At 48.8% G+C, this 20,397-nt stretch overlaps 1 protein-coding gene across 1 annotated transcript in view; it reads right to left on the reverse strand.

The window, feature by feature from the left end:
* Positions 1-20,359, reverse strand: part of LOC135260400 (integrator complex subunit 3-like) — a 27,304-nt gene extending 6,945 nt beyond the window's left edge. The window contains exons 1-23 of the mRNA XM_064345614.1: positions 19,998-20,359; positions 19,033-19,116; positions 17,976-18,059; positions 17,576-17,689; positions 17,131-17,215; positions 16,898-16,964; positions 16,124-16,268; positions 14,327-14,381; positions 13,984-14,081; positions 12,300-12,491; positions 12,078-12,165; positions 10,684-10,763; positions 10,048-10,139; positions 9,305-9,412; positions 7,332-7,537; positions 6,280-6,409; positions 5,847-5,901; positions 3,525-3,628; positions 2,867-3,031; positions 1,989-2,157; positions 1,520-1,588; positions 1,340-1,415; positions 948-1,061 (exon numbers count right to left, since the gene is read on the reverse strand). Of these exons, the coding sequence (XP_064201684.1) occupies positions 948-1,061; positions 1,340-1,415; positions 1,520-1,588; positions 1,989-2,157; positions 2,867-3,031; positions 3,525-3,628; positions 5,847-5,901; positions 6,280-6,409; positions 7,332-7,537; positions 9,305-9,412; positions 10,048-10,139; positions 10,684-10,763; positions 12,078-12,165; positions 12,300-12,491; positions 13,984-14,081; positions 14,327-14,381; positions 16,124-16,268; positions 16,898-16,964; positions 17,131-17,215; positions 17,576-17,689; positions 17,976-18,059; positions 19,033-19,116; positions 19,998-20,081 (2,464 nt within the window). The 5' untranslated portion in view covers positions 20,082-20,359. The remainder of the gene's footprint in view (positions 1-947; positions 1,062-1,339; positions 1,416-1,519; positions 1,589-1,988; positions 2,158-2,866; positions 3,032-3,524; positions 3,629-5,846; positions 5,902-6,279; positions 6,410-7,331; positions 7,538-9,304; positions 9,413-10,047; positions 10,140-10,683; positions 10,764-12,077; positions 12,166-12,299; positions 12,492-13,983; positions 14,082-14,326; positions 14,382-16,123; positions 16,269-16,897; positions 16,965-17,130; positions 17,216-17,575; positions 17,690-17,975; positions 18,060-19,032; positions 19,117-19,997) is intronic.
* Between the last annotated feature and the right edge of the window lie 38 nt (positions 20,360-20,397).

Genomic DNA, 20,397 nt, shown 5'->3' on the forward strand with positions numbered 1-20,397 from the left:
ATCTATGTGCATTGCACAGACATGTGTATAATGCAGACGTGTTTATAGTACAGATGTGTGTGTATAGTAAAGATTTGTGTACAGTATAAACCTGTGTGTATAGTACAGCTGTGTGTACACAGTACAGATGTGTATATAGTACAGGCCTGTGTGTATAGTACAGATGTGTATAGTACAGGCCTGTGTGTATAGTACAGGTGTGTGTATATAGTACAGCTGTGTGTATAGTACAGATATGTGTACAGTACAGATGTGTGTATAGCACAGACCTGTGTGTATAGTACAGCTGTGTGTACAGTACAGATGTGTGTATAGCACAGACCTGTGTGTATAGTACAGATGTGTGTATAGTACAGATATGTGTGTAGAACCGGCCTGTGTGTCTAGTACAGCTGTGAGTATAGTACAGACCAGTATGTATAGTACAGATGTGTGTATAGCACAGACTTGTGTGTATAGTGCAGATGTAAGTGTAGTACAGACCTGTGTATATAATACAGGTGTGTGTATAGTACAGCTGTGTGTGTATAGTACAGACGTGTGTACAGTACAGACCTGTGTGTATAGTACTGACATCTGTACAGTACAAGCCTGTGTGTATAGTACAGATGTGTGAGTAGACTACAGGTGTGTATAGTACAGACCTGTGTGTATATTACAGGCGTGTGTGTATAGTATAGGCATGTGTGTATATTTCAGGCCTGTGTGTATAGTACAGGTGTGTGTGTATAGTACAGGTGTGTGTATAGTACAGGCCTGTGTGTATAGTACAGGCGTGTGTGTACGTACAGCTGTGTGATAGAAGTGTAGTACACCTGTGTGTATACTTCAGGCCTGTGTGTATAGTACAGGTGTGTATAGTACAGACCTGTGTGTATAGTACAGGTGTGTGTGTATAGTACAGGCCTGTGTGTATAGTACAGGTGTGTGTGTATAGTGTAACTGACCCTTGTATTTGAGGTGCTGTAGGATGGGGATTATGGTCTCCAGGGGGATGCTGTGGGCCAGGAACAGCTGCCAGGTGCTGTACTGCTCAAAGGTCTCCCAGTCCAGAGACTGAACTGTGTACCACAGAAAGAGGGATTAGGTTACACACACTGACACACACACGCACACACACACACACACTGACACACACACACGCACAGACAATATCTCTCTTGGAAAGGTATTAAATGATACATACTTTCACAATAAGAAACTGTAAATCAAACAACTGTAAATTTGTTTGTGTACCAGCCAGGCAAATATGCAGATTATCAGTGCGGCAGCCAATCAGAACGCTGGTGGGTCAGCTGGTCAGCAGCATGCAGCGTGTTACCAGGCAGGTCAGACTTACTGAGGATGTTCAGAACAGAGTCTTTCCGGAACATGACCAGATTCCCCATCATCACGTGACACATCAGCTCCTGCAGCTGTGGAGGAGAGACAGAGTTTAGACTGAGCAATGAATCTGTATGTGTGTGTGTGTGTACGTGTGTGTACGTGTGTGTGTGTGTGTGTGTGTGTGTGTGCTTACCTGTGTGGAATCAATGACAGCCACAATCATATTGAGCAGTTCTCCACTGCGCAGTGTCTCATCCGGGAACTAGGGAGAAGGAGAGAGAAAAAGAGAGAGAGGGAGGGAATACAGAGAGAAAGGGTGAGAAGAGAGAGGGGGTGGAGCATTGTTAAATACAAGCTGAATTATGTGCTTCCCGTTCCATTATGCAACAGAGGGACACTGGGTATAGATGGAGGAGGAAGTGAGGTACAGAGGAGGGGGGCGGAGTCAAACAGACTTGTGCAGATTGAGGAAGTGATGTCATAGAGGAAGGGGGCGGGCTCAAACTGGGCTGGGAGTACATGGAGGGTGGGTACAGAGGATGGCGAAGTCAAAGACGGTAGATGGAGGGAGGTCTAGAAGGGGGAGTCTACCACCTGCGGGTCGATGGAGGGGGGAGGATGAGGGGGTCATCAGAAGGAGGGGGAGGCGGAGTCATACCCACCTGAGATGGAGGTGAGGCTGAAAGGATGGAGGGGGTGAGGTAGCAGAGCAGCCGGACGTCATCCTCCTGGCAGGCCTTCATGTCCATCATCAGACAGGTGTGCAGGTCACCCAGCGCCGTGGCCTGGGCGAAGGCCTCGTACAGGCTCATCTTCCCCATCGCCGCTTTGCTGGGGAGCGCAGGGGGAGAGCCGCCGCCAAGTTCACTAGCGCCCCGCTACGCTGCCCCCATCGCTACAGTGTTAACCCTTATTACCACAGAGCCTTTCATCTCCATAACCCCAGCCAATGTGTTTTTCATTAAAACATGGCAAAGAGGAGGAATGCTGGCAGCTGTGTGGTATAATGCGTAGGGAACTGGGTTTGCAACCTAAAGGTTGCAGGTTTGATTCCCTGTTTTACCCGCAAAGCTGTATAAATGGATGCAATGTAAATGCTGTATGAAAAATTCAGTAAGTCACTCTGGATAAGAGCATCTGCTAAATGCCTGTAATGTAATGTCAAAATATACATAAACTACCAGCAAACTGCTGATCCTACAGGTAGCTGCCATTCAGACAGCCAGTGAAGTTAGTATTAGAATGACCTGACAGCACATCTGAGGGCACCCGTGCTCTAAACTGACATAATGAATGTTGTAAAGGTCGACCAATCAAAAGCAGTAGGAGATTAACCCACTGAAGTCAGTGTACAGTAGGTGTTTCCCCATAGAATTAAGGCATTCTCAGGCTGGATTGCGATTGGCTCGGAATACGAGGCACAAACAGCTCCCCTCCCCTGCGAATAGGGGCGGTCTCTGCATGTTTATCTCAGATAGGTAATAGCTCGTCACCAGGCAAACAGAAGGAACCCCGCCCGCCGCCGTGCCGGCGCCCTCACCTGGCCTTGAGGTAGTAGAGCAGGTGGTAGCCGATCTTGGGCTGCTTCTGGTACAGCTCGGCCAGCATGTCCAGCAGGACGGAGAAGCCGCTGTTGTCCTCCTGCATCTGGCACAGGTTCCGGAAGACCAGGCACACGGGCTTGCACACCGACTCCTCCAGGCTCCTGCTCGCACACGGACAGACAGACAGAGGGACAAGCTCAGAACCTCAAGGGAATGAAGCCTTTAGAAACCTTTACGGTGTGAGATCACAAATGCGTGATTAGAATGCTCTTAACTGAACATTCTAATGCTGATGTCACAATCACTGCTGGTGATTGAAAGCAATGGAGTTCTAGAACACTGACTCAGAATTTTGAAAAAAAATTTTTTTAAACCTGCTCTTCAAATTTAATGCCAATAGAAAAGAAGAGACAGACAGGACAATTAAGTAAGGGCAGACAGACTAAAACTATGCACAGACAGACTACAACTATGCACAAACAGACTACAACTATGCGCAGACAGACTAAAACTAAAACTATGCGCAGACAGACTAAAACTAAAACTATGCGCAGACAGACTAAAACTAAAACAATGCACAGACAGACTAAAACTATGCACCGACAGATGGACAAACATCTGCAGACGGGCGCAGACGGTATCAGGGGCACGCACTCCTCAGTGATCTCATCAGGCAGGACGTCGCCCCGGAAGTGACCCTTAAACAGCTCCGCCAAACAGGAAGCCAGCGAAGACATCTGCTCCGTGTCAAAGTCCTCCTGGGAGGACAGAGGAGCAGGAGAAATGGAAGAGTCACCCTTACGAGCACTGACCCTTTATCCCGCTAAGTAATCAGTCACCCTTACGGGTACTGACCCCTTTATCTCGCTAAGTAATCAGTCACCCTTATGAGTACTGACCCCTTTATCCCGCTAAGTAATCAGTCACCCTTACGAGTACTGACCCCTTTATCCCACTAAGTAATCAGTCACCCTGAAGAGCACTGACCCCTTTATCCCGCTAAGTAATCAGACACCCTTATGAGTACTGACCCCTTTATCCCGCTAAGTAATCAGTCACCCTTACGGGTACTGACCCCTTTATCCCGCTAAGTAATCAGTCACCCTTACGAGTACTGACCCCTTTATCCCGCTAAGTAATCAGTCACCCTTACGGGTACTGACCCCTTTATCCCGCTAAGTAATCAGTCACCCTTAAGAGTACTGACCCCTTTATCCCGCTAAGTAATCAGTCACCCTTACGAGCACTGACCCCTTTATCCCGCTAAGTAATCAGTCACCTTTACGGGTACTGACCCCTTTATCCCGCTAAGTAATCAGTCACCCTTACGGGTACTGACCCCTTTATCCCGCTAAGTAATCAGTCACCCTTACGGGTACTGACCCCTTTCCCGCTAAGTAATCAGTCACCCTTACGAGTACTGACCCCTTTATCCCGCTAAGTAATCAGTCACCCTTATGGGTACTGACCCCTTTATCCCGCTAAGTAATCAGTCACCCTTACGGGTACTGACCCCTTTATCCCGCTAAGTATTCAGTCACCCTTATGGGTACTGACCCCTTTATCCCGCTAAGTAATCAGTCACCCTTACGAGCACTGACCCCTTTATCCCGCTAAGTAATCAGTCACCCTTACGGTACTGACCCCTTTATCCCACTAAGTAATCAGTCACCTTAAGAGTACTGGCCCTTATCCCGCTAAGTAATCAGTCACCCTTACGGGTACTGACCCCTTTATCCCGCTAAGTAATCAGTCACCCTTACGAGTACTGACCCCTTTATCCCGCTAAGTAATCAGTCACCCTTAAGAGTACTGACCCCTTTATCCCGCTAAGTAATCAGTCACCCTTACGAGTACTGACCCCTTTATCCCGCTAAGTAATCAGTCACCCTTACGGTACTGACCCCTTTTCCCGCTAAGTAATCAGTCACCTTACGGTACTGACCCCTTTTCCCGCTAAGTAATCAGTCACCCTTAGGTACTGACCCCTTTATCCCGCTAAGTAATCAGTCACCCTTACGAGTACTGACCCTTTCCGCTAAGTAATCAGTCACCTTAGGTACTGACCCTTTATCGCTAAGTAATCAGTCACCCTTAGGTACTGACCCCTTTATCTCGCTAAGTAATCAGTCACCCTTATGAGTACTGACCCCTTTATCCCGCTAAGTAATCAGTCACCCTTACGGGTACTGACCCCTTTATCTCGCTAAGTAATCAGTCACCCTTATGAGTACTGACCCCTTTATCCCGCTAAGTAATCAGTCACCCTTACGGGTACTGACCCCTTTATCCCGCTAAGTAATCAGTCACCCTTACGGGTACTGACCCCTTTATCCCACTAAGTAATCAGTCACCCTTATGGGTACTGACCACATTCCCGCTAAGTAATCAGTCACCCTTACGAGTACTGACCCCTTTATCCCGCTAAGTAATCAGTCACCCTTAAGAGTACTGACCCCTTTATCCCGCTAAGTAATCAGTCACCCTTACGAGTACTGACCCCTTTATCCCGCTAAGTAATCAGTCACCCTTACGGGTACTGACCCCTTTATCCCGCTAAGTAATCAGTCACCCTTACGAGTACTGACCCCTTTATCCCGCTAAGTAATCAGTCACCCTTACGAGTACTGACCCCTTTATCCCACTAAGTAATCAGTCACCCTTACGAGTACTGACCCCTTTATCCCGCTAAGTAATCAGTCACCCGTAAGGGTACTGACCCTTTTTCCATTCAGAAAGCGAAGCAATCTCTGCCTAATTTTGCCCTCAGAGGCTCAAATGAGATTTTTCTGGGTTTCTCCCCCCCTTTGGAAATTGTCCACCGCGAAGCTCTGTGCGACAACTTGCATGTTAAATGGCTCGATATAAAAGCTCGGAGCGGGAGAGTATGGACAGTGACTGTCTGTCTACGGGACCCAGTGCAGGGTAACACACTCTCTGCTGGGCTGAAGAACTCTAGCAGGTGAATGAACTCACCTCAAGGATCAGGTCCACAAGCTCCTGCATCACCTCACACTGAACCTCTGTGTCACTGGGAGAGACAGAGACATAGGGCTCTTAGCAACTGCTCACGGAGTGAACTATGTACTGCTCCAATTAAATGGGATAGGGACAGTTTATACACAGACACATGCACACATGCACACACACACACACATGCATGAACACACACACGCACACGCAAACCACTGCATGCACACACACACACACACACACACGCATGCACACACACACAAGCGTGTGAAGAGAAAAGTGGGAAGGGAAAAATTGAGAGAGAAAGAGAGGGGAGCTTAAAAGAAAGGGGAAGAGATGGGGAGATACAGAGAGGAGGGAAGGAATGAATGGGAGAAATAGAGAGGGAAGGATGGAAGGAAAAAGAAAGAAGCAAAGCACTTTGGACTCCACTCACTTTCCTTTTTGTAACTGCAACACTTTTTCCCTCACAGTTTCGTCCAATTGGTCCACAAAGGGCGTGATGTCAGGAGGCTCCTCGATTATGGCCTCCCTGATTGGGTGGAACCTGAATTCCCGCTTTTTGCCTGAAGAAGGGGGGAAATGACTGAGTTTAACTGCCAAAAAAAAAAAAAAAAAACAGAAAGTCAGGTGCAAACCCAGTGTACCCCTGGCCTGAATTAACATTGAATGTGGTGTTTGTAGGACCAAGTGTGAATGTGCCCTGAATTCAGATCTAATTAAGTATTAATGTGAACAGGTGTGAACAGAAATGTGCCATAAATTCAGATTCAATTGTGCGATTCCGAATTCATTTTGAATGTACTGTGGGAATGTTGTGTGAACGCAAGCCCGAATTCACTTTGCGGTGTGAGAGTATGAGCCCATTGTGAAAGCGGTATTACTTATAACAGCCGCTTGAAATTGCGTGAAATTAAGTCTGATGTGACGACCGCAGCATTGTAAACAGGCCCTGCCCACCTTTCCACACCATTATAAACAGGCCCCGCCCACCTTTACACACCATAATAAACAGGCCCCGCCCACCTTTCTGCAGCACTGTAAATAAGCCCCGCCCACCTTTCTGCAGCATTGTAAACAGGCCCCGCCCACCTTTCTGCATCATTGTAAACAAGCCCCGCCCACCTTTCTGCAGCATTGTAAACAGGCCCCGCCCACCTTTCTGCAGCATTGTAAACAAGCCCCGCCCACCTTTCTGCATCATTGTAAACAGGCCCCGCCCACCTTTCTGCAGCACTGTAAATAAGCTCCGCCCAACTTTCCGCAGAATTGTAAACAAGCTCAGCCCACCTTTCTGCAGCACTGTAAACAGGCCCTGCCCGCCTTTCTGCAGCATTGTAAACAGGCCCCGCCCACCTTTCTGCAGCACTGTAAAAAGGCCCCGCCCACCTTTCTGCAGCACTGTAAACAGGCCCCGCCCACCTTTCTGCAGCACTGTAAACAGGCCCCGCCTACCTTTCTGCAGCACTGTAAACAGGCCCCGCCCACCTTTGTTGTTCAGCTCCTCCTCGTCATCGCTGAAGGCGGCCTCTGTGTTGTCGTAGCAACCATCCTCCTTGTCCAGCACATGGTTGTCCATCTCCATGGAAGCAGACTCTTCCATTTTCACTGTGAAATGGGGGGAACGTACACAAATCTGATGCATATCCATCAGTTTTACGCTGGCAACAGAACTTGCCATCGACACAGTTTTGCTTACACCAGGTACAAAAAATTAAACATAAAACATGGAAATCTGAATTGAATTTATATGTAAAGTCATTTCACCACAGTAAAAAGTAAAGACTGGTGAAACTTGTGTTTAGAATTTTCTAAATCATGTAAAAATGTAAATTTCCACGAAACATACAAAAATAAAGAATAACTAGAAATACCGCCTTGCGGTTGTATGCCTCCGCCAACCAGTAGCCAGTTAGTTTGGATATAAAATGTCATCACTTCATCAAGGCTTCATGCATGTGATAATTCACTCCTTCCCTGGTTCCTTTTCCTGGCTAGATCAATGACTCTTCACATATTATAATTTCTAGTCACCCAGGGTTGCTTTCCAATGGCTGTCGGCACCTAAGTCTCGGGGGAGAGCTTACATTTGAAAGGGCACAGCTTAACTACAATCTCTAAACAATGGGGTCTAGAGCCAGGAGGAAAGGCTTCATGCATGTGATAATTCACTCCTTCCCTGGTTCCTTTACCTGGCTAGATTGGTCATTTGGATATAAAATGTCATCACTTCATCAAGGCTTCATGCATGTGATAATTCACTCCTTCCCTGGTTCCTTTACCTGGCTAGATTGGTCATTTGGATATAAAATGTCATCACTTCATCAAGGCTTCATGCATGTGATAATTCACTCCTTCCCTGGTTCCTTTACCTGGCTAGATTGGTCATTTGGATATAAAATGTCATCACTTCATCATTTTATCCTATTAGACATTTGTGTGAAACTTTGTCATAATTAGCGTATGAATTCTTGAGTTATGACCAAAAACTTTGACCTTTGACCACCAAAATCTAATCAGTTCATCCTTGAGTCCTAGTGGACGTTTGTGCCAAATCTGAAGAAATTCCCTCAAGGCAAAAGCGTGTTTTGTGAAGTCACAGTGACCTTGACCTTTGACCACCAAAATCTAATCAGTACATCCTTGAGTCCAAGTGGACGTTTGTGCCAAATTTGAAGGAATTCCCTCAAGGCTTTCCTGAGATATCGCGTTCACGCGAATCGGGGCGGACGAAAGGACGGACGAACGGATGGACGGACGGACGGACAACCCGAGAACATAATGCCTCTGGCCACGGCTGTGCCTTCGCGGAGGCATAAAAATAAAGTTTAAAAAGGGCACCACTGGGGTGTGCATAGAGCAGTCCCTTCGGAAAAGGTCCACTCGATTAGCTCCTCTTCAGAAACACTCACAGAGGCCCTCCTCTCATTCCAAAAATGCTTCACATTCAGACCTGCTCAGTTAATGTGACACATTGAAAAATTGCCAACTTTTTGAAAGGCTACAGGTGCTTTCTCGAGGTAAAAAAAAATAAAGTGTCACGGCCAGCCCAAAAGCCATGGCAAAAGGCGGGAGACCACACGTCGAATTTTGGCCGAAAAGGAATAACAATCAAATTTATCAATGAAACAAAACGTAAACAGACCTGAGTGGAGTGGGGCAGTCAGTGCAGACTCGTGGACGTAAGTGAGCGTGTGCATGTGAGGCGTCGTAGAGAACAAACCAAAACAGAGAGGGAAAATCGGCCCACGGCTCCAACGCAGGCAACAAAACAAACGGAGGGAGCCCCTTTGGGGAAGGGGGCGGGTTCGGTCACCGAGCCAGGCGCACCCCAACAACACCGACGGCTCGAGCTCCGCCCGCTATCCAGGCGTCACGAAAGTCGCGAAGGCACTGGGCGCCCAAAGCGATGCCGAACTCTCACCTTCTGTGGGGGAGGGGCGAGGGGAGCTGCGAACTCTCACCTCTGTGGGGGCGAGGGGGAGCTGCAGAACTCTGGGAAACGGTCCCGCAGCATGCAGCGCAACTCTCGGTCCAGTTTCGGGTTATCAAACAGGGGGGCCAGGTGACTGGGGGGGGGGGGTAACAAAACAGTTTCTCAGCAAAAGAGTACATGTGTACGGCTACAGCCCAAAAAAAAAAATGACTGCGCGTTACGAACGTCAAGTGTTCCTGACATGCATGAGAATGGAACGGAACAGGAACATTATTCTGCTGGGTGTGTGTGTGTGTGTGGGGGGGGGGGGGTGCATGTGTGTGCGTTTATGCATCTGTGGATGTGTGTGTGTGTGTGTGTGTGTGTGTGCGCGTGTGCATGTGCATGTGTGTGCATTTATGCATCTGTGGATGTGTGTGTGTGTGTGTGTGTGTATGTGCATGTGCATGTGCGTGTATGTGCATATGTGTGCGTTTATGCATCTGTGGATGTGTGTGTGTGTGTGTGTGTGTGTGTGTGCGCGTGTGCATGTGCATGTGTGTGCATTTATGCATCTGTGGATGTGTGTGTGTGTGTGTGTGTGTGTATGTGCATGTGCATGTGCGTGTATGTGCATATGTGTGCGTTTATGCATCTGTGGATGTGTGTGTGTGTGTGTGTGAGATACTGTGAGCCCATTCGTGTGTGTAGTGTGACAGAGGCGGGCATACGCGCTACGCGCATGCGCCAGTGCGTGTTTGACTGCGCGTCCGTGGACAACAGACTCACGCCAGGACCCTCTTCTCCATGATGAAGTTGAGGGAGTTGAAGACGCCCTGTCGAACCTGCACCTCTAACGGGGGGAAGAAGTTAGGGATGATCTGCGAGAGAGAGAGAGAGAGAGAGGGAGTGAGACAGACAGAAAGAGGGGAGAACAGACAAGCCTCTTCAGGGGAGTTTATCATGTATGTTTGGCAGAGTGCAGCAGACACACTGGAGTGTTCTCTTAGACCTTCACTTTTCAGAGGCTACACTTTTTTTGGCTTCATAGAGGAACCCTTTTTAGTTCTTTGTTGAACCCTCTACAGTAGGTGTGGAAAGCGTGAACGCTCCCACATTGAACTATTTCGCCCGACAAAGAACCCTTGAGCTAGACAGGGTTCCTCTACAGAGACACCGAGGAACCTTCTGGAACCCTTTCTACTGAGAGAGCAGCGCACTCCTGCAGGGTCAATGGCGCGGAATGGCTGCAGTGGTGCACTGTGGGTACAGCGGGGTGAGAGAGAGAGAGAGAGAGAGAGAGAGAGAGAGAGGGAGAGAGACAGAGAGAGAGAGACAGAGAGAGAGGGAGAGACAGAGAAAGGAGAGACAGAGAGAGAGAGAGAGAGAGAGAGAGGCGGGGGGGCGGGGGGGTGAGAGACTCACCCGGCACATGAAGTCCAGCAGGGTGGCGGTGATGGCGGGATGGGGCTTCATTGAGTGGTGCATCACCAAGATGGCCGGCTCTGCGGGGAGAAAGAGGGGGAGAGATGAAAGGAGAGAAAGGAGGGAGGGAAGAGAGACAGAGAAGTAATCAAACACTGCTAAATACACTCATGCAGAGATATATATACAGTGTACAGCAGACCTGGGTCAAATACAAACACGTAGTTGTATTTGTAATTGAAAATGTATGCAAATACGTATTTGAAGTATTTTCAAATACATTTACACATGAAATACTTTGTATTTGATTTATTTAAATTATTTTAATGCAAAACCAAATACATTCACAAATATTATTTAAAAACACATTCCTTTAAATAAATACTTTCCTGGGAAACCAAATACTTTTTCAAATAGTATTTAGAGTGTTTTAAAAATACATAAAATACAAATACAATAAAAAAATATTTCAAATACATACCAAATCACTGGATAAAATGTATTCTAATTAATTATAACAATGTAGTATAAAGTACAATAATATTAACATTATTATCATCGTTGTCTTTAAAAGCAGGATTTATTTATCTCAGAATAATATAGTCAATAGCCCATACAGAATACTACACTGTCAGAAATATTTAGCTTAAAGATTTGCAATTATAACACGTAAAATGTTCAGATGCGATCATTTCAAAATTTACTGACCCTGCTTCACACCTGTTGTCAATTTGCCAATCGAGCCAGCCAATCATATACCCAGACCTGACATGCAGTCAGTGGAGAAGACGGTGGTTGCCAAGATGGCGGGCAAACCGAATCTCCAAGTGGTGTGTGCTAAGAGTGGTTGAGCTGCGCATATTCACTCCCAATTAACAATGGAAATCGGTACAACTGGACCGTCAGCGGTCACCTGACGCATTCTCATCAAAACACTGTCCTCTAATTGGACAAAATGCTCAGCTTTCAGAGTTTTTGCATATCCAGTGCATATCCTTTTTAAGTCTTTCGGCAGCTTGGTGCAATTGCGCATGTTGCATCGCTGGCCTTGTTGTGAAAGTATTTCCAAATAATTCCATTAAATAAAAACAAAAATGGAAAATTCTGTATTTTTTATGTTTTTTAAGTCTTGTTTGGAAGTAATTGCAAATACATGCAAATGCTTATTAAATGCATTTTCAAATACATTTTGTAATTTAAATACTCAAATCATTTCTAAAAAAAAGAAGAAAAATTATTTAAAAGTAATTATAATACTTAAATATGTATTTGACCCAGGTCTGCTGTACAGATGTATAGTCACTGTATATACCTGTATACACCAGTCCTGACATATACACCCATACAAAAATATATACCTATACCTGTACTTGGGGGGGTGTCGCTCTGCTCACCTATGTTCATGATGCTGTCCTTTTCAGGGTTGAAGAACAGCCAATCGTAGAACAGAGCCAGCTTGGCGTTGGACGCAGCGACGTTGGACTGGGGAGGTGGGGGTGAGGGGAGAGACAGGGACAGTGAGGTCTTAATAGCACAGGCGGTGCAATAAGTCTCTTATCGTGGAGGAGGAGAATTATAGCCGTTGCCGTGCCGACGGGTGCGGATTGGCCCCTTACCGTGCAGGTGGTGAGCAGCCAGCCAATGATGGCCCAGCGGGGCAGGATGTCGGAGCTCAGCACCTCATTGGACGGGTGCACCACGCCGCAGATGTAGCGAATCAGGTCGCAGCGGAGGGACTGGCTGTCCGCCGTCGACAGGTACTGCCTCTGGAACCAGTCCTGGTACCGCTTCTGCTGGCCGAACCGGACCTGGGGTCCCGGGGGGGAGGGGCCAGGGGGAGGAGCCAGGGGGAGGGGCCAGGGGGAGGAGCCAGGGGGAGAGGCCAGGGGGAGGAGCCAGGGTGAGTTTCAGGGGTATCGATTACAGCACAGGGACAAAGGAGTCAAGTATGGCTGCCTCCATAAAAGTTAACTGACAATTTTTTAACTATTTGTCAATTAATTGTTAGCGAACAATTAATTAACTATTTGTTAATAACCACCCAAAGACAAATAAAGCTTACACATAATTTGTACTTCTCTAAAGGAAACAAAATCTCAAAAAAATAATTTTTATGTAATTAATTAGTGGTTACCGAGCGGATACCATTTCAACAGTTACAGCCCTATACCGCTCTATACCACATTTTTGTACTTCTCAGAGCAGCACTAATATTCTCCACTGCCGCACATCACTCTGGATAAGACCACCCGCCAGGTGATCGTAATGTCATGTTAATTAACGACTAAAAGCAAATTGTGACCCCTGACCCAAAGGCACACAGTGCTACAGCAGACAGGCACAGGCCTATCGCACTGCTGACAGCTGGTACCCTTGCGGCCAATTGCTGAATTCGTGGGAGGAGCTACACAGAGGTAACCCAGGGAAACCACTCCAGATAGAATGTAATCATGGCTGCAGGTTACTCCAAGTTACAGTCGGCCAATGGCAGAGTTTCACCCTGGATATAAAAACGGGAGACCACACCAAAAAAAACCCTGCAGTAATTCATGAGCATTTTGGTAAATGGTAAATGGACTGCACTTATATAGCGCTTTTATCCAAAGCGCTTTACAATTGATGCCTCTCATTCACCAGAGCAGTTAGGGGTTAGGTGTCTTGCTCAGGGACACTTCGACATGCCCAGGGCGGGGGATCGAACCGGTAACCCTCCGACTGCTAGACAGTCGTTCTTCCCTCCTGAGCTATGTCTCCCCATTTTGGCAACATAGTTCCTTTTCAGTCCTTCAGTCGTGAACATTAAGGACTAACATGTCTGGGTCTCGGCCGTCCTCACTGTGCTCAGTGAACTAGGTTGCCAAGATGCTTACAAACGAGGTTTTTGGTTTTGTTTTGAGTTTTGAGTTTTTCTATTCACGTTAAGAAGTCGATGCACCACGTTGTTTAGTTTGCTTCATTCTATGCGTTCTACCCCAACTCAGGGACAGCGAGGAGCGTGTGGTGCTGGTGAATTTGTAAGCCAGTCTAACGGTGTGTAACAGTGTAATGACATGTAACAATGTAACAGTGTGTAACAGTGTAATGACATGTAACAATGTAACGGTGGGTAACTGTAACGATATGCAACAGTATAACGGTGTGTAACAGTGTGTAACTGTGTGTAACAGTGTGTAACAGTGTGTAACTGTGTGTAACAGAATGTAATGGAGTGTAACAGCGTGTTACAGCGTGTAACTGAATGTAAAATGGAGGCCGTGTTGTTCGATTGCCGCCCCCCGCGATGGCGGGTGCCTCCTGTACCCGTGAGGTCATGAAGAGGAGTTTGGTCTCCATGTCGGGGGTGAGGCGACAGGCCAGAAACTTCCGGGACGTACGGGAGGTGAGCAGCTGGAGGAGACCTGCGGGGGTAAAGTGGGGGGGGGGGGTTTGGGTACAGAGGGAAGACATTAAAAACAAGTTCTTATTCTTACACACACACACACGCACGCACACATACACACACAAACACACATGCGCACACAAACACACGCCCACATGCACGCACGCTCACATGCACGCACACACAGACACACACACCCACACACACACACACCCCCACACACACACACACACACACACACACACACACCACACAACACACAACATGACTGCAGCTGAGGGTCGAGGTTGTGCAGCAGGTCCTCCACAAGCAGGTCCATCTCCGGGACCGCACACACTCTGCAGCAGCACTCACAAGCCGCCAATGATGAAGAGTCATGAACTGGGGGGGGGTTTAGGGCAGGGGGCGTGGGTTAGGGAGGGAGAGAGGGGGAGGGGTTAGTTAGAGGGGGCGGTTGGGGGGTTAGGGAGAGGGTGGAGGGGCAGGATGAGGGAGGGAAGAGTTAGGGAGAGGGGGCGGGGTTAGAAAGAGGAGAGAAGGGTTAGGGAGTGGAGGGAAGGGATAGAGAGAGGGGTTAGGGAGAGGAGGGAAAGGATAGAGAGAGGGGTTAGGGGTAGGGAGAGGAGGGAGGGGCCAGGAAAGGAAGGAAAGATGAAAAGAAAAAAGAGAGGTAAGGACATTTGAGGTTTCCTGTTGTAGTCCCACAAAAACTGGCCGCCTCACTCTTTCACAGGGCTGGGGTTTGGTTATATTTCAGTTCAGTCCATTCAGGAAACAAACAGAACTTCACTTGTGTTCTTTGAAGATGAATTACCTTTAATGGAACTGACCCCAGACCTAGGCTATTGGTCTTTTTCTCATCTCTTGCACTCCTTCCTCTCTCTTTCTCTCTCCCTCCCTACATCTCTCTCTCTTTCTCTCTCTCTCTCAACCCCAAAGTAGCAGGTTTGATTCTCAGGTATGACACTGCCTTTGCACCCCTAACTTAACTTTAATTGCTTCAGCATACGCCCAGCTGTAAAAAACATTGTGCGTGTCACTCTGGACAAATTCTAATTCCCAGTAATGTAACGTTTCCCACTCTCTATCCCTCCTACTCTCTCTCCCTCCCTCCCTCTCCTTCTTTCCATAAGTCTCCCGGCCCTCCCCTCCCCTCCTTCCCTCTCCTTCTCTCTCTCTCTTTCTTTCTTGGTCTATTTCCCTCTCTCCCTCTTTCCCTCCCCCCTTCTCTCACCTTCTCCCTCCCCCTCTCCCTCGCTCTCTCTCTCTCCCTCCCTCCCTCTTTCGCTCACCTTCTCTCTGAGCAGGCCACTGCAGAAGTCCACCTCTCTCTATCTCTCCCTCCCCACCTCTCCCTCTCCCTCTCTCTCTCCCTCCCTCGCTCACCTTCTCTCTGAGCAGGTCGATGCAGAAGTCCACTTCTCTCTCTCTCTCCCCCCTCCTCTCTCTCTCTCTCTCTCTCTCCCTCCCTCCCTCCCTCTCTCACCTTCTCTCTGAGCAGGCCGATGCAGAAGTCCACCTCTCTCCCTCCCTCCCTTCCTCCCTCTCTCCCTCCCTCTCTCTCTCTCTCTCTCTCTCTCCCTCCCTCCCTCTCTCACCTTCTCTCTGAGCAGGCCGATGCAGAAGTCCACCTCTCTCTATCTCTCCTCCTCACCTCTCCCTCTCTCTCTCCCTCCCTCCCTCCCTCTCTCACCTTCTCTCTGAGCAGGCCGATGCAGAAGTCCACCTCTCTCTATCTCTCCCTTCCCACCTCTCTCCCTCCCTCTCGCCCCACCTCTCCCTCTCCCTCTCTCTCTCTCTCTCCCTCCCTCCCTCCCTCTCTCACCTTCTCTCTGAGCAGGCCGATGCAGAAGTCCACCTCTCTCTGTCTCTCTCTCTCCCTCTCTCTCTCTCTCTCTCTCTCTCTCCCTCCCTCCCTCTCTCACCTTCTCTCTGAGCAGGCCGATGCAGAAGTCCACCTCTCTCTATCTCTCCTTCCCCACCTCTCCCTCTCCCTCTCTCTCTCCCTCCCTCTCTCTCTCTCTCTCCCTCTCTCCCTCTCTCCCTCCCTCTCTCTCTCACCTTCTCTCTGAGCAGGCCGATGCAGAAGTCCACCTCTCTCTGTCGGAGGGCCTGCAGTGGGGCGGTGCCGTGGTGATCCACCATGAGCCGCAGGTACGTGTACACAGACATGGCGATGAGCATGCCACTCTTCAGAACCCACTCTCTGAGCGGGGGGAGAGAGGGAGAGAGAGGAGGGGGGCAGATGGGGAGGGGGAGAGAGGGAGGAAGGGGAGGGAGCGGGAGGGGGAGAGAGAGAGGGGGGGTGAGAGAGAGGGGGAGGGAGCAGGAGGGGGGAGAGAGAGAGGCAGCGAGCGGGAGAGGGGGAGAGGGAGAGAAGAAGGGGAGGGAGCGGGAGGGGAGAGAGAGGGAAGGAGGGAGAGAGGAGGAGGGGCAGATGGGGAGGGGGAGAGAGAGAGGTGGGAGAGGGAGAGAGAGGGGGACGGAGGGGGACAGGGGGAGGGAGATGGGAGGGGGAGCATGGGGAGAGGGAAAGAGAAGGAGTGAGAGTGGGGGAGGGAGGGAGGGAGGAAGAGCAAGGAAGGGAGGGAGAGGCAGAAGTAAGAGAAGCAGGCAGTAGAGACAGAGAAAAGAATGAAGGAGACAAAGAGAGAGAGGGAGCGAAAGAACAGGACCGCACAGGTGAGAAAATGAATGAGAAAGACACAGAATGCGAGAGAGAAAGAGAAAGAAAGCAGGAGAAAGAGAGTAAAGCCGTTTACATATGCTGCGAAATACTGTCAGAAACCGACACTCATATGCCGATGTTCCCTCTACAAGCCCCGCTGAGGTTACCTCTGATCCACAAGGATTTCCAGAACATTCTCAGCCAGCCACAGGTTCTTACTAGAGATGTCCCCACCTAGGAAGAACCACACAAGTCAGCACGACAACACAGACAGAGCACAGCTACACGCAATCCAGAAGCTCCGCTTCGGCGGGGCCAGCAGCTGCTTCACACGCCGTTACCGCGTAGCTGTGATCCATCGGCCAATCGGTGCCTGACCGAGCGTGGGAGAAGAGCTCACCTGCTATCTGCTTCATGAGGGTCATCAGCACCCCGTCCGCTCCCATAACCCCGTTCTTCACCAGCTCCCGCACCAACCACACCAGCTGAGAGAGAGGGAGGGAGGGAGGAGAGAGAGGGGGGGAGGAGAGAGAGGGAAACGGAGAGAGCAGGGAAGAGAGAGAGGAGGGGGGGTGAAGGAGAGGGGGAGAGGGAGAGAGATAAGGGGAGGGGAGGGAGAAAGAGGGTGAGAGGGATGGGGAGAGGGAAAGGAAGGAGAGAGAGGGAGAGATAAGGGAGGGAGAGAGAGAGGGGGGAGGAAGGGAGAGAAAGACACAGAGAGTTAACCACAGAATCAGTTAATTTTTAAAGTGATTCATTAACCTAACTGACACAGCACTAAAGCAGCTGGAAAACCAGAGGCAGCCCAAAAAATGCCCCCAGAGGGGGGAGGGAGGGGGGCCTACCTGGGTGCGGCAGACGTCCTGCAGTTTGAGGAACTTCTCCATCAGGATCTGGTTGATCTTGATGAGGATCACGTTCATCCCGTCTCGGTTGACCAGAGTCAGGTCCCTGTAGCACTGCAGGCAAAGAGACGGACGATCACATGACCCAGGACCTCACAGGCCCCGCCTCCCACGGGTTACGAACACCGGCACATCCAGGCCACTCGAGCGGACTCGTCGAGGGTTTGCATTTACAGCGCGTCAAATAAAGCAATGATGGAGTTACAGAAGGAAAGCCAGACAACTTCGAAAAATTAACCCCGAACTACTGTCACGGCAAAAAGAGGAAAACTTCCAACAAAATGGCAGCCGCAGGCTGGGTGCTCTCTCAGGATTCGGGTGTAGGTGGGAGGCGCCTTACCCTCTGTGCCTGGGTCGGCTCCGTCAGGAGGAGGGTGAAAAGCCCCAGACAGACCTCCTCGTGCTGCTGGGACCCCTTACACACCTGGGGCGGGGGGAGGGGGGGGGCAATGAGTAACCACCCAAAACAAATACAACCACCGCACAGATAAACGGCACAAGCGTGTTCCCTGTTCAACTTTCAGGTATTACATTAATAACTAAATGCTTTCAATAGTTTTTTTTTGGTCTCCCATTATATTTGAAATTGTTTGTTTTCTTTTATGTAATGCTTTGGCAATACTTCCTGTATGTATTTCATGCCAATGAAGCATGCAATTGAACTGAGAGGTAGGGAGGGGGAGAGAGAGAGAGAGAAGATAGAGGGGACAGAGAGAAAGAGGGGGAGAAAGAGGATGTGACAGCAGGACAGAACTGGAGGACACCTGTTCAATCACACCATATCTAGCAGGAGATAAAAACAGTCTGGCAACTGACATGAATAACCTCACAGTCTAACCATGCAAAACATTTTTTTTTACATGTTCCACAACATTTCCCTCTCTCTTCTATAAATTGGCCTACAGAGATAAAACTGTAAGACACAGGGAGGTACACTAAGGCGCATAACTAAATATCCACCACCATTTGTTTGGCAGAGGGGTTCATGCACAGGCCAGCAAGGCTCGACATAGTTCTACTTTTAAATACCATCAAAATGACATTGTCGATTCTAACTGCAAATTACATCAATCTTGGATGTTGGCATGAAACATGGGCACATCTGGCTCCCTGTGAAAGTAACAAAATGGCAGGTATCTTCACTGTCACTTTTCATTGCTTCTGAGAAATTTTCCATGGATTTCCAAAGGGAGCAGGACGCATTTAACAGAATAATTCATAAATGACAGCACGCACACTGAATTTTAGGGCATCGCGTAAAAACACGTAAACCAAAAATATTCTGTCGTATTTACAGCGCTCCTGAACATTGTTGTCCAGTACGAGCAGGGCACTGATGAAGCAGTAAACATTAATAAAGTGAAATGTGAGGATGGGGGGCGGGGACAACGACTCACGTGTGCAGTGAGGGTGTCGTTGGCTTCACGCTCCGACAACCCGTTAATCAGGGAGGTGACAATCCCAACACATCTCTCCAAGCGCTGTAAGACACGCACACAACCAACAACCATTGCAAACCGAAACCGCACTGATATAGGTGCGCGCACGTACACCTAGAGGAGGCGCAACGCAGGTGCACAAACACAAGCAAAAACACGACACAACACAAAACATCCCATGCATGCACATAAGACACAACACCGGAACATGGACAGAGGGGACCTCAGACAACCGTCAGCCTGTCATCTGTTACTATGTCCAGTGAACTGGCACATGTAATGACAGTTGAGTATGCAAAATCGGAAACAGAAGGCTGTGGGTTCTATTCCCGGACAAGTCACTTTCAGTATAACTTGGACCGAGGAGGCCCTTAGCCCGAAGATGTGCAGTTAGACCTCCAGATAAAGAGATGCACAAAATGCTAGCTAACTATACAACTTTCTCTGGATAGGGCCGCTAGCTAAACAAATAAACGAACATGTCAACGTGGATATTTAGCATTACCATATATACGCACTGTTACTCGCAGTGCAGTGGGGGAAATGATACGCTGTGTTAAAATAAATGTGTGCGCGGAAATGGACAACTACGCGTAGGTCAGTCGGTGTATGTTGCAATGCCGCTAAATGAATTTATCAGGTATACGTGCAACAAGAATATGGGTACATGAGCGCCTAGCCATCTGGACGCATATGTTTACAATTTAGAGACACAACAGCCTCCGTGCCAACCTGTTGGCAGCTCATCTCCAGCACAATTTCTGAACAAACCCAGAAAGTTAGCGACCCATTTCCCCCCATTTTCGATACTATTCTGTAATCGCGATTTATGACGTATGAATTGGCACAACGATTGTTCACCAAAGCAGCCGGTTATCGATATAAAACGCCGAGTACTTGTTTCTGCGTTTAAACCCTCCTACCTCCTCCAGCTCATCCTTAGCGTCCAGAGTCGTGGACACCAATAACCGACCCTGTGGTTTGCCCTTAGCCGGTGAGGGCTCCATCGCCACCCGCCTCGCTTTGCCTGCCCCGCAGAATTTCAGGAGTTAAAAGACTGGGGTTTGGGGTCTATTTGTGATGTTTCACTTGTGTTTGGCGTCTCTTGTCTATCCCTGATTCACGTTCTCTTCCCACGGTTCCGCGCCCTGAAAATGACAGCTTTAAAACTGGTTATGGGAACCTTTAACTCCCTCCTGTTTTCCTCATCCACTGTCCGACTACAACAAACCACCTTCCGGCGGGCATGGTGGCCTAGCGGAAGTGCTCATGTGAAGCCACGAGGACGGCTCACCAACCAACCCTCGTCGTGTTTATGTAGAA

Source organism: Anguilla rostrata, chromosome 8 (assembly GCF_018555375.3).
Source record: "Anguilla rostrata isolate EN2019 chromosome 8, ASM1855537v3, whole genome shotgun sequence".
Lineage (NCBI taxonomy): Eukaryota > Metazoa > Chordata > Actinopteri > Anguilliformes > Anguillidae > Anguilla > Anguilla rostrata.